The sequence below is a fragment of the Squalius cephalus genome, assembly GCF_949319135.1.
Source record: "Squalius cephalus genome assembly, chromosome: 11".
In the NCBI taxonomy this organism is placed as follows: Eukaryota; Metazoa; Chordata; class Actinopteri; order Cypriniformes; family Leuciscidae; genus Squalius; species Squalius cephalus.
Window position 1 is genome coordinate 16,731,468 of NC_137132.1, and position 12,684 is coordinate 16,744,151.

Genomic DNA, 12,684 nt, shown 5'->3' on the forward strand with positions numbered 1-12,684 from the left:
TAAACCCATTACAGACAGAACCCACCCATGATCTCTATAACTTTTGATTGGTTCCTGATGCACTCATAGCCATTAAATTCATTCTTGACCTTCGACCCGGCGCAGGGGTGAAAGACCAGCTAAATTCCTTAAGTTGTGTAAATGCAGCAGTATTTCTTCTGCATTCCCCAAAGATTAGCACAGACAGACAGAATTAGCCTGGCTGCTAAACAAATGTTGATTGTGGCTGTAAAGAGGCTTGCCATGCAGGCCTGGACGCTTCTAGTGCTCCAACTCAGCACGTTTGGTGACCAAGTGCAGAATCTAAACAAGTCTCAGTTATGTTTCACTTGCTTTGAGATGTCAAACCGGAACTGTAAAGTGGGTCAAGGCGGAGCGATGAATTGTGGCAGCCTTGGCAGAGTTTTCTTGACCTTTCTGGTGGTCTTATACTTGTCAGCTGTAATAGCTTCTGTCATGCAGCTCTACACGGATCTGCTTTTCATCACATAATCCACACTTTACACAGCCTGTCTTTAATAGTGCACAGGAAAAGAGTCTGTGAAAACGCTGATGGTGTGCACATGCGTATTACGTGTTCAGTCTATAGGTATGCACGTTTGAATATATATGTACGCAGGCATGTAGTCTTTCTTTACAACTTGACCTCAACAAATTACTTGTCTGGTCTTAAAAATGTATAATACAGAATTATTTATCACTTCTGCGTAGCCATGTGAACCGGAACTATTTTGACAACGTTTTATCTGTACAGAGGTAAAGGGAAGGAGAACGGGGGCCTTCACAGGGGAGAGACTAGTTGACAATTCAGGACTGCGTTGTCGTCGTGTCCAGGCGCAGGTTCTTCATCAGATCTGGATACGGCCTGGATCTGGCGGACTGCGGTAAACCTCGGGATAAACAGAGAGACTAATATTAGCGTAGACGCCATCGCAATAGACGTAAAGGACTATAATGCGTTAAGAGCTCGCTCAAGTACTGGGGAGCTAAACCATTTAGTACTTTGTAAAGTAATCAGCAATATTTTTAAATGTATACAATGTTTAATAGGGAGCCAGTGCAGTGTTGACAGAACTGGGCTAATATGGTCATACTTCCTGGTTCTAGTGAGAACTCTAGCTGCTGCGTTTTGGACCAGCTGTAGTTTATTTATTAAGCGTGCAGGGCAACCACCCATAAGAGCATTACAATATGACATGAACGCATTAACTAATTGTTCCGCATTTGTCATTGAGAGCATATGACGTAATTTTTAAGATGGAAGAATGTGGTTTTACAGATACTAGAAACGTGACTTTCAAATGAAAGTTTGGTATCAAGGAGGACACCCAGGTTCCTAACCGACGACGAAGACTTGACAGGGCAGCCATCAAGTGTTAGACAGTATTCTAGGTCAGTGGTTCTCAAACTTTTTTCACCAATTGCCACCATAATGACCAATATTAAAATACCATAGTGTAGTAGGCCTAACTATTCAGCTATAGTTATGCACAGCTCAAAAATGAGGCAGTTTTATTTCTAATAAGAATATTTATTGTCAGCCCTTTTTTATACAGTGTAAAAACCCAGTTTGAACATTAACACTGCACTGTGCTGCTTATATACAGGTAAATAAAAAAAACTTAAATAATGATTAAATGAAAATGTATTGCACCTAAAAGTGAATTAAAAAATTACTTGTATAAAGATTAATTGAAAATGTATTGTACTTAAAAGTTAAATAAATACGGTACTGTACTTAAATGTTAAGTAAAAAAAAAAAAAAAAGTAAAGTTACTTACACAATGTGCATCTGATATGAATAAAACATGTCGTTTAATTATAATGGAAAGGATCATTATTGCCGCTTCCATAGACATCAGTGTGTAACTCTAAATGTATTGTTTTTTTATTACTTATGTGAATTTAAATGTCTGAAACCTAAAATAAACATTATGTGGTTGAAAACACTGAATAGTTAATATAAATATATGACAAGCGCTGAGCGTGTGCGTCTCTGGCTCAGCACCAGCCAACACGCGAAAGCACATTTGAATTTATCAGATGATCAGGTGATGCGCTGACCATTTTAATCACACCGGTGTGATCACACGTGTGAAATTCAGTGATTCCTCTGCGTACCACTAGAGGGAGCACACTTTGAGAATCAGTGTTCTAGGTTATTACGTGAGGAAGTTTTTTTGTCCAATAATTAGAATCTCTGTTTTTTCGGAGTTAGGTAGTATGAAATTACTAGTCATCCAGTTTTTTATATCAGCTATGCATTCCGTTAATTTTGTGAATTGGTAAGTTTCGTCAGGGCGTGAAGAAATATAGAGCCGAGTATCATCAGCATAACAGTGAAAACTAATGCCATGCTTCCTAATGATATCTCCCAATGGTTGCATGTATATGCTAGTAGTCTCTTATGCTAACCAAGGTTGCATTTATTTGATAAATATACAGTAAAAAAAAAGAAACATAATTTTTGTTTATAATTTTTGAGAGCATATTGTAACATCTAAAGTTCGTTCTATAAATAATCTTTTGTTTTTTCATATTGCTTTGTGCCAAACTGATCGCAACATCAGAAAGGAAATGGGAATGATTAACTGCTTTATTTAGCAGCTGGTGACAGGTTTTCATAAATGGATGGTGTTACATCTACTTGTGTGTGTGTGTGTATATCTTAAGGCATCCAAGATCTTGAGTCACATCCTGTGATGGAGGAGGAGGGTCTGTCTGTAACAGTGACCCAGATGTGCCAGCCAGTGCCCTTGAGTTGAGCCAAGACATGACTGGCTCAGTGAAGTGTGTTTAACCTGGTTCTGCTAGCACATTAACACTCATACAACAGTTTCCTTATAAAGTTCTCATGGATACAGAAATCTGCCCATTTTCCATTTTAAGAAGGGAGTGGCAGGAAGGATCTGAGAAGGAGGAGGGAAGAGAAGCTGAACAATACAGCTTATGTTCTCCTCATCACTGACACTCATACTTGACTTCCACTCCATTTACTGTATGCTTGGGTTAAGCGTAATGTAGTCTCCCAGCCTCAGACGTTACACCCACAGACCGTTGGCTGAAAGTCTGATGCACATGGCACAGAAAATGGGAAACACTTTAGATGTTTCGAAGTCACCATTTGATTGGTTGAATTGGTTGAATTCTACAGGTTTTCCGGGAGACGTTTGTCGCGTTCTTTAATGGTCCACCTGGAAACAAAGCTGTGAAGCCCCTCGTGTGAACAAAACAAACTATGATTGGTTGCTTTACGGGTCGGTTAGACGTCCTCTTGGGCGGACTTTGGCCAATGAATGCTGCGATGGAGTCCAGACCTTCTGCTGTCAGTCTGAAGGTCTGGCTATGTGTAATGTAGTATCCTTGGTTATAGTCTTGAGTACTATTAATGTGTGTAAGTTATGAGTGCTGTGCTGCTTTAAAAGCTGGTAAGGGGTGAGTAAGCTGGTGCTTGGTTGAACAATTTTGTGTTTTGTTTTTGGTTTGGTTTTATACTGGATTTTGTTTTGGTTGTTTTTTTATTTGATTTTGTTTTTGTCTTGTTTTGTGGGTTTTATTTGTATTTAATTTATTTTGCATTTTGTTTGCGTCTTGCTTTTTTATTATTTTATTTTACAGAACAAAGTTAGAAAAGAAATAGAGCAGAAATTGATATATGTTAATGTTTGTGTGTTTTTATTTTATTTTTTTAAAGGTTGTGTAGCCTTGTGACTGATCAGGCCACTAATTATATTGTGCTCTCATCTGAATGCCTGTAGTAATGCTTTGCAGTGGGCTTTGGTTAAAATGTATTCCGGGAAAGTAAATGGCTTCAGTCATGTGGCTTTGATTGTTGATAGTACTTTTTTTTGCTCTATTTTTTTTTGCCAGCAGCCATATCACCCAGTAGCCCAAGACTGGCTGCCTACTGAAGCTAAGCAGGGCTGAGCCTGGCTAGTACCTGGATGGGAGACCTCCTGGGAAAACCAGGTTGCTGCTGGAAGAGGTGTTAGCGAGGCCAGTAGGGGGTGCGCAACCTGTGGTCTGTATGGGTCCCAACACCCCAGTATAGTGATGAGGACACTATACTGTCAAAGAGCACCGTCCTTCGGATGAGACGTTAAACCGACGTCCTGACTCTCTGTGGCCATTAAAAAAATCCCACTACACTGCTTGTAAAAGAGTAAGGGTGTAACCCTGGTGTCCTGGCCAAATTCCCTCCATTGGCCTTTATCAATCATGGCCTCCTAAAATGAATCTATCACTCTCTCTCCTCTCCACCTGGTGTGTGGTGAGCGCACTGGCACCATTGTTCTGTGCGGCTGCCGTCACATCATCCAAGTGGAAACTGCACACCGGTGGGGGTTGAGGAGAGTAAAGCGCTTACAGTATTACATAGTAAAGTGCTATAAAAATGCCTCAATCAAAATGCCTAATTATTTTTACAGCATCCATGTCATGCATGCACAACTGTTCATTCTTCTCTATTTCTGGCAATATAGGGAAAAGGAATGACTCAGTCTCTGTTTGGTTGAAATGTCTGTTTAGATGACAAATGGAGAATTTACACTGGTCAGTTCTTTCAAACAACACCTAAGGATAAGATCAGAAGGATTAGATGTTCATCAAGTGTAAGGTATCAGTGCATGTCTGTTGTTGAGTCTCTCCCATCTGAGGTCGTCACATTTAAGTTTGCAGTTGCTGGGACGGCTGAAGAGAAAGATGGATGTGTAACCTTGCTGCCCAGTCTTGAGTTCACTTCCTCCAGGAATCTTTTGGTAATGAGGATGTCCTGCAGTAATGATTGGGGAAAATGAGGCCAATGTTGGCATTTGTTCTGTAAGGGTAGGCAGTATGTGTGTTTTCAATCTCTAGACTGGACTCTCAGATGCTCTTGTCTTTTCTACATGCACTCTTTCTTCTCTCTTCATGGACTGATGCTGCAGCAGGTACCACCTCCTCATAAATTACTCATCTTTTTTTTTTCTTAGCTATACTTTCCCTCCTATTCTAACTTCGACCCCCTCAAGCTATCACTGCTGTGTGCCCGCACAGCGGTTTTACTGATCTTGGTTTACAGAGTTATTTCTGGCTATAAGCTTCTCTTGCATGACTCAGGTTGATGTCAGCATCTTTGACAAGGTCTGCTGAGCTCTGTACAGTCACCCTCAGGGCTGGCCATCATGTCTATTTTTTTTCCTGTGGACGTGTGTTTTCTTGCATTGAGGGGATTATGTACCGTCTGGGCTGTGATTAATGCGTTTATCTCTGTTTCTGGAGACAGGAAGATGATTTGCATTTATGATATAGAGGATTTGTCTGAGCGAGTTGGAGTGTGGAGTGTGTGTGTGAGCGTGAGCATAACCCACTTATGTGGTTTTTACTAGTGCCACTGTAATTTCTCTGGGCATTATGCAAGATTATATAGTAAAATTGATCCTCATGTTTTCTAGACATCAGCCTCTGTATTAAACCTAAAGCTTTTTCAATGTATATCCCTTAAATTAAATCTTGACCATGTGCATTTTGATGAAATCAGTCAGGGCCTTCATTGGGGAAACATTGTCCCTGAAAATATATCGGTTTGCTCTGTAGCAAATAATGTACCATAAAGCATGACCTGTAAGCTTGCTCAGGTTGATGGCTGGACTGAGACCTGCTGGTCCATCTTAGCTTAGATTTTTGTGCCTGGATTCTCTATGGTTTTCCAAGACCTTGATCCCAAGAGTGTACTTAAAAATGACATGTCTATCTTTTACACGTGAACCTTTGCAATATCTTTCAAGATATTTTTTCATCAAAAACTAATTTTTTGCATTGCAGGCATCACATTCCAATCAAGTGCAGGAGTTCATTTTAGTTGTTATTGGGCATGAGTCTGATATTAATAATTTATAACTCTTCCTGCGTTCCAATGTAAATAATTAAGATTTAATAACTACTATATATAAGTTTCAGGTGTTTCAGAAGTCTGCTCACCAAGGCTGTATTTGTTTGAACAAAAATACAGTAAAACAGTAATATTGTAAAATATTACAATTTAAAATAACTTTTCTATTTTGATATATTTTGAAAAGTAATTTATTACTCGAGTCTTCAGTGTCACGTGATCCTTCAGAAATAATTCAAAATGCTGATCTGCTAACAGCTGTTCTTATTATTAATTCGTCTTATTCTAATTAAAACAGTGGTACTGCTTAATATTTTTGTGAAAACCATGCTAATTTTTTTTCAAGATTCTTTGATGAATAAAAAAAACTGCATTTATTTAATATATATATATATATATATATATATATATATATATATATAATTTTTTTTTCTAAGATTATAAATGTCTTTACTGACACTTGATTAATTTAATGTCTTTTCTGAATAAAAGTATTAATTTCATTCTTTCAGACTTGTGAATAGTAATATGTGTGTGTATATATATTATTTTTATATACTCTTTCATACTTTATAGTGATACATCAATAAATAGGCAATATAGACAATAATGATAAACGGAAATGCATTTCAGCACTTTATATCATATTAATAAAATCTTCAAGTTCAATGTTCTGCTGAATCTCTGGTTGGGATAGAATCAAGGGTTAGAGAGCTCTTCAGGGATCAGAGTGCATGCTGACATTGTCATTGTCCTGCCGGTGCTGACAGAGTGCATGACAGTTTTGGGCAGAGGTGAGAGTGTTCTCGTTTGTTCCTGGCTGTTCTGTGTTGCATACTCTTCTCATTATCCCGGGCTGACAGCCTCATAGCTCACATTCCTCTCCTCTTCCTCTCTGTCTCTTCCCCAGATCGGCCTACAGTGTCAGCTCTGCTTCAGTCTGTTTCTCCCTCCCCCCTCATCGTGTTCTCCCACACAGCCGTGCATGCCGCCATAGTGGTCTTTTAATCCACCACACAGACACATTGTGGGCGTGCTGTGTCCTCTTCAGGACGTGCCGTAGCATAGACTCCCTGCACCACACCCCGAGCCCGAGCCGCCACAGGCCTGTACCAGCACCATCTGCAGAGCCTGTCCCATCACCTCCTCTGTCTCCTGCAGGGAGATTTCTGTATGCGATACACGAAACCCAATCTCCAAGCTATTGTGTGCACTACCTGGAAAATGATAGCGGGAGTGAAAAGTACACTATGAAAAGAGGTGGAAACAATCAGCCTCCCTTGACAGGGTGTGTTGACCACTGCTGGCTTCAGGCTACTTTTAAGAAGGGCTACTGCGCCCTCTTGTGCTTGTAAGCGTGAATGCCAATATAGCGAGAATCGAAGTTTTGCCTCCTAGTGGCAGGTTGTGATGTTACAGCTATGAAAAGGCACTCCCCCACCTCTCTGCATAGAGGATATGATTGATTTTGGCCACGATTCTTGGCTGAGTCCATGAACAGTGCAGAACAGTTTGAGCTCAGCTGTGCACTGCAGTTTCCTGTTGCTTTAGGAAGAAATGCTTTGAACAGAGATTCATTATATTTCTTTATTTTACTTTGACAAATTTGCATACAAATAATATCAAAACACTTTTATTCAATATCTTTCTACCATTAACAAAAACAACAGAAACAAAATTTTACAAACATTTGGAGGGAGCTATCATATGTTTAAAAAAAAAAACACTATAAAAATATACTAAACTATTCTCTTTTACTCTTTATACATACATATGCATTTATTTGATCAAAAATACAGTTAAAAACGGTAATATCGTGAAATATTGTTGCAATTCGAAATATCTTTTTTCTATATGAATATATTTTTAAATAATTTATTCCTGTGATGGTAAAGCTGAATTTTCATCATCATTACTCCAGTCTTCAGTGTCACATGATCTTTTAGAACTCAATATGCTGAATTGCTGCTCAAGAAAGAACTTCTAATTATTATGAATGTTAAAAGCAGTTGTGCATCTTAATATTTTTGTGAAAACCTGATACATATCAGGATTCTTTAAATTAACAATTACCATCACACACCTGCAGGTAATAGATAGGTGCGTAGGAGAGAAGACCAAAAAAGTCAAAAATCTAAAAAAACAAAAGGAAATCCTGCACCCTATCAATACTTAAAGTATCAACAAATATTTATTAGCAATGTTTCGGTCTCATGACCTTCATCAGGCATATACAATCAAGATTCTTTGATATCAGTCTTTCTTTGAAAGAACAGCATTTATTTGAAATATAATTTTTTTTGTAAAAATGTTAATAAAGTCTTAACTGTCACTTTTTATCATTTTAAAAGTCTCAACCCCAAACTTGTAAGCCTCATGGACTACTATTTGGTCATTTTTTGACAGCCCCAGTCTCCATTCACATAAAAGAGTGTGAGATATTCTTTAAAACTTCATATTTTTTGTGTTTCCACAGTAGAGAGAAAGGCACATGGTGTCTTTGGTGGAGTCAGTCTTTGGTGCTCAGCTCTTACACTGATATACATGTGTGTTCATTAGGTGTTAAGCCACGGCAGCTTTTATTTCCAGTGTGCTCTGCGCTTTTGAAATGACTGTGTAGGAAGTGCCAAGGCCTTGCGTCATTTCCTCAACCTTCTCTCTCAGCGCTTCTGTTTTTCTCCTCTGTTTCCCCTCTCCGCCCTACACCTTTGTATCTCTCAGAGAAGAGAAACGCTAAGCCAGCGCTCAAGGCCTTGATGCTCGTTCCACAACTTCCAACAACAAAGTTTGCACCAACCTGCGTTCTTTGAAACCAGCAGACACCCTCACATGTGCACGCCTGCACTGGACCAACGTTTGCTCTGGAGCAGCTGAGCAGGAGAAGCAACAGCAGAGCTGTCCATCTCCCAGCCTACATTTTTGGGGGTGGGGAGAAAGCAGGAGTGTTGCAGCGGTGGTACTTGGGCTTTTTTTTATTTTTAGCCTCTTCCCGACCCTCTACCCCGACAGCTGTCTCTCTCCTCCTCCTTCTCTGACAGAGCAGCGTCAGGAATAGCCTATCGCTTTGCACCTCTCAAAAGGCTGCCGGTTAGTGTGACATGAGACTACTGGTTCTCAGGACTCTCTCTCTGTCTCGAACACACACATTAATGCATCTCGCCGCTTTCGTCTGCCGCTCCACTCTGACCTTGGTAAGGGAGCAACGGTAACTGTTTGGAGCTGCTGCAGAGGATCTCAGGTAAGGCAGCAGGCATTGCTCATGGCCCTGGATGGGGGAATCTGTAGATCTAGACCTGTGGAGGAGTCTGTTGGCTCAGAGTTCTGCTGCAGTCTGGACTCGGGCCTGCTCTATCGCTTATTTTTAGGCTTGAGTGTGATGGCACGCCGGGAGCAATGACCGGGCTAGCTAGTGCTAATGCAAAATTCAATTAGTTTTGCGATTTCACGTGAATTCAAGTAAGGGTTTTCTTGTACTGTAGTGTGTTAACATGGCTGGTTTGTTTGGATTGTGCGGTGTAATTTGGTATTTTGAGACTAGAATGGAGTGTTGGATTGGCATTTTGAGGTTAAGTGCTGAAGTCCATCAAGCTCAATAGAGGCTTTTGTTTGAGTTGGTTTGCTCTTGTGGAAAAAGGTAGTGCCATTAGGTTTTGGTCATACTCTTTGAGATGAATGTTTCAAATGGGTCTTATTTTTGAACTTGTGTGGCTTTTTTCTTACGCTTTTGAACTGTTCTATGACTGTTGAGTGTTTGATAGATGAAGTCAGTGTGTTATTTTGTGTATACAGTCATTGGATCATATGCTTCACAGTCTGCAGAAGGTTTTATTGATGTGGCCATAAACCTTCAGCTGTTCAATTATGTCTCTTTTGTTAGGCTTAATTGCTGTTGCTGATTTGTATTTATTGTGTTTCGGTGTAGTTTTCTTCATTTCTCAGTTGAATTATAATTAGTTTCAGGAAGTAAATTTAATTTTGTTGGCTGAATTGCGTTTAATCTCCATAAAAGCCTAAATTGGCTGTGGCATTAATTCCATCCTTTTGTGTCCTCGAGAAACATCTAGAATAAAAGCTGTTCAAGTCTACCAGTCCTGTGTTGAGTGATAAGACCACTTTCATTTATATATGCTATGGATAGTCTTGCTATACATGGACAAATGAGGTATTTTATCATATTAACACCGTTAATTCAAATTTAATAGTTGTTACTACTAGAAATGTATCCAGTTGGTGTTTTTTTCCTGTTGGGAAAAAATAGGGCTGTTTGCTTTGTTTTTGGTTTTCAGTGATTCTCTAGCTAACAGATTTAGCCATAATCAGTGTTTCTGTGGTTGTAATCTTGCTATATAATAATAGGCCTAATAATAATAATAATAATAATAGCTGTTGTTTTTTATAATAATAATAATACAATTATTTATTATTATTATTATTATTATTAATAATAATAATAATAATATATTATTTTAACCTTTATCATTTATTATTATTATTATTAATATTATTTATATATTTTTGATCGTTTTTTTTTTTTTTGCATATGAGAATAGAATATTTAAGGGAATCTTAATCCTTTGGTTTCTGCTTTTACAACAGGATGAAACATAGTTTTGGTATTATTGTATGTAAAAAATGTTGTCGTTGTTTATTTTAAATCAATTTGGTAACCCAAAGTTATCTATTTTTTACTGTTTGTGCTGCTAGCCTGTTGTGTGTATTATGATATGGCCATGTGGGCAGTTTCTTGCCCATGTCTGCTCTTAAAAAAAGTCTGTGCTGTCAGTATCACAGTGCTCTGTTAACAGATAAGCATTCCACGGGTAACTTTTTATAGATGCAGTGTGTCTGATGGCTGGAAGGCCTGGAGAAGGGTCAGTGGTGGCATGAGGGGCTTTAGGGGAGTTCAGAGTGGTGATCTGGATATAGAGTTAGAGGACGGCAGCTACATTCGACAAGCCCAGGGAGATCCCAGATTAATCCATACAGCTGATGCCATACAGTGTGGTGACAATGAAGTGAAACTGCTTTGTGTTTACAAACAAAATCTCTCTGGCAATGTGGCAATTTCAACCAAAATGAAGATTCTGTCATTTACTCATCCTCATTTATTTCCAAACCTGAATAACTTTGTTGTGTGGAACTCAAACAATACAAATGATAGTTTTAAAAAATGAAAGTGTCTAACTTCCAAAAGAACAACTAAGTACTATAAAATAGTCCAAATGATGTGTGCGCTATATTCTTTTTTGTGCTTTTGTGCAAATGATGCCCCATTAGAATATATGCAAATATGAATTTGCAGAGGGTGTATGGTTTCTTTAGATGGATTGAGGCATAGTTGACTTGCAGATCATATCACTGATGTAGTTTTGTGTTTTTATTGCATTTTATTTTTAATTGTTCCATAGTAAAAAGGCATATTTCAGTTCAAAAGGCTTCATTTGGATAGAAGTCAGACTGCAGCTATACAATGAGCCCTCTTTTGACCTCCCCCCATAGGTCTGTCATGTGTCTCTTGTTCTAATATGTCAACAAGTTAAGAATTCTCTTCGTTTTAGGATCCTTTTTAATCTCATATTTAAATAAATATCCTTAATGTGCAACTTGAGGCAAGTCCAGTGTGTTTAATCATCTCTTTCTACCCAACAGAGCCAAGAACCTCCTCTTCTTTCCAGCATTGTGGGTCTTGTTTACCTGAAGTTTGTGACCTCACATAACATAACTGTGAAGACCAGCATCCATTGTGCCAGCTTCTTGTCTGCTGGTCCCTCCATCTGTCACTCATCTTTCCATCCCGCCCTCCCTCCTCCATCAAACCCTTACCCGGCCCAGCCCATGACAGCAGCGTTGCCAGCATGGCATTCTCATCACGCTTTTCCTTCTGGGAGCAAAAGGAAAGTGATGTTCCATTTTCCATTCTCATCTTTCTGCACTGTGTGACACTGTGTGACATCAGCTGGGTGGTGTGCATGAAATGCACCAATGATCTCACTTTTATATCTATCTGTCGCAATGTACTAGGGTGCCATGTGCACGGTTCATGACCGCACAGTTGCTAACAGCCTCTGTTCAGGGTATGCGTGTGTATTTGTGTGTTCTGGGCAGATGGAAAACACGAATCACTGTGTGAAAATGACCGATGTGCTTCAGTGTCATGGTAGACTGTTGTTCACCAGCTCTCCGCCATAGCTCTTTTGATTACATTTTGAAAAGCTGTCGCTGGCTGGAACATAGCAGTACATTAATGCTACTGCTTAAAATGGCAAGCACTGTAAATTGGTGCCTTATTAGGCTTCAAAATTGTTACATTTTCTGGATATCTTGGTCTTTAAAAATGTCCTGCATGAAATGTGTGGGACACATCTGCCTCAGCATGAACTTACTGTCCTAAATCAAATGCTAATGACCTTTTTACATGGACCTTTATAGATCAAAGAAGAGAACAAGCCAATCCCCAAGAGTTCAAAAGACAATGTAAGTGCCAAGATATTGTGCATAGTACTAACAAATTAAGTCTCACAGCTCTTTTTAAGGCTCTCACAGAGAAGATATGCACTTATAAAAAGAGAAGAAATGGAAATTGAAAAGCACTCTGTCTATTTGTCCTTGAGTGACATGTGTCTAATTGCATGTTTTCAGTTATTATTTTCAGAATAATATGCTGTCAGTTCCAAGTCCCTCTGTCTTGACACAGGATGCAGAATTGTTGTCACAGGAAGCCTGATTGAGTGGCTGCTTCAACAATATGCCATTTTAGAGAAAGTGTATTTAAGAATAGTCAACTTATCTTTTAACATCTTTTATTTATATGGACC

At 39.0% G+C, this 12,684-nt stretch overlaps 1 protein-coding gene across 6 annotated transcripts in view; it reads left to right on the forward strand.

Annotated features, from left to right (window-relative positions):
* Positions 1-12,684, forward strand: part of myo18ab (myosin XVIIIA b) — a 106,542-nt gene that overhangs the window by 23,485 nt on the left and 70,373 nt on the right. Inside the window, exons 1-3 of one of the 6 annotated variants that reach the window (XM_079885567.1) lie at positions 8,567-9,107; positions 11,519-11,761; positions 12,297-12,343. The exons of 4 other annotated variants lie outside the window; for them this stretch is intronic. In XM_079885567.1, coding sequence (XP_079741693.1) covers positions 11,725-11,761; positions 12,297-12,343 — 84 coding nt within the window. In that variant the 5' untranslated portion in view covers positions 8,567-9,107; positions 11,519-11,724. Of the gene's footprint in view, positions 1-8,566; positions 9,108-11,518; positions 11,768-12,296; positions 12,344-12,684 lie in introns of those variants that run through there. One more of the 6 variants, XM_079885566.1, reaches the window with a different exon arrangement.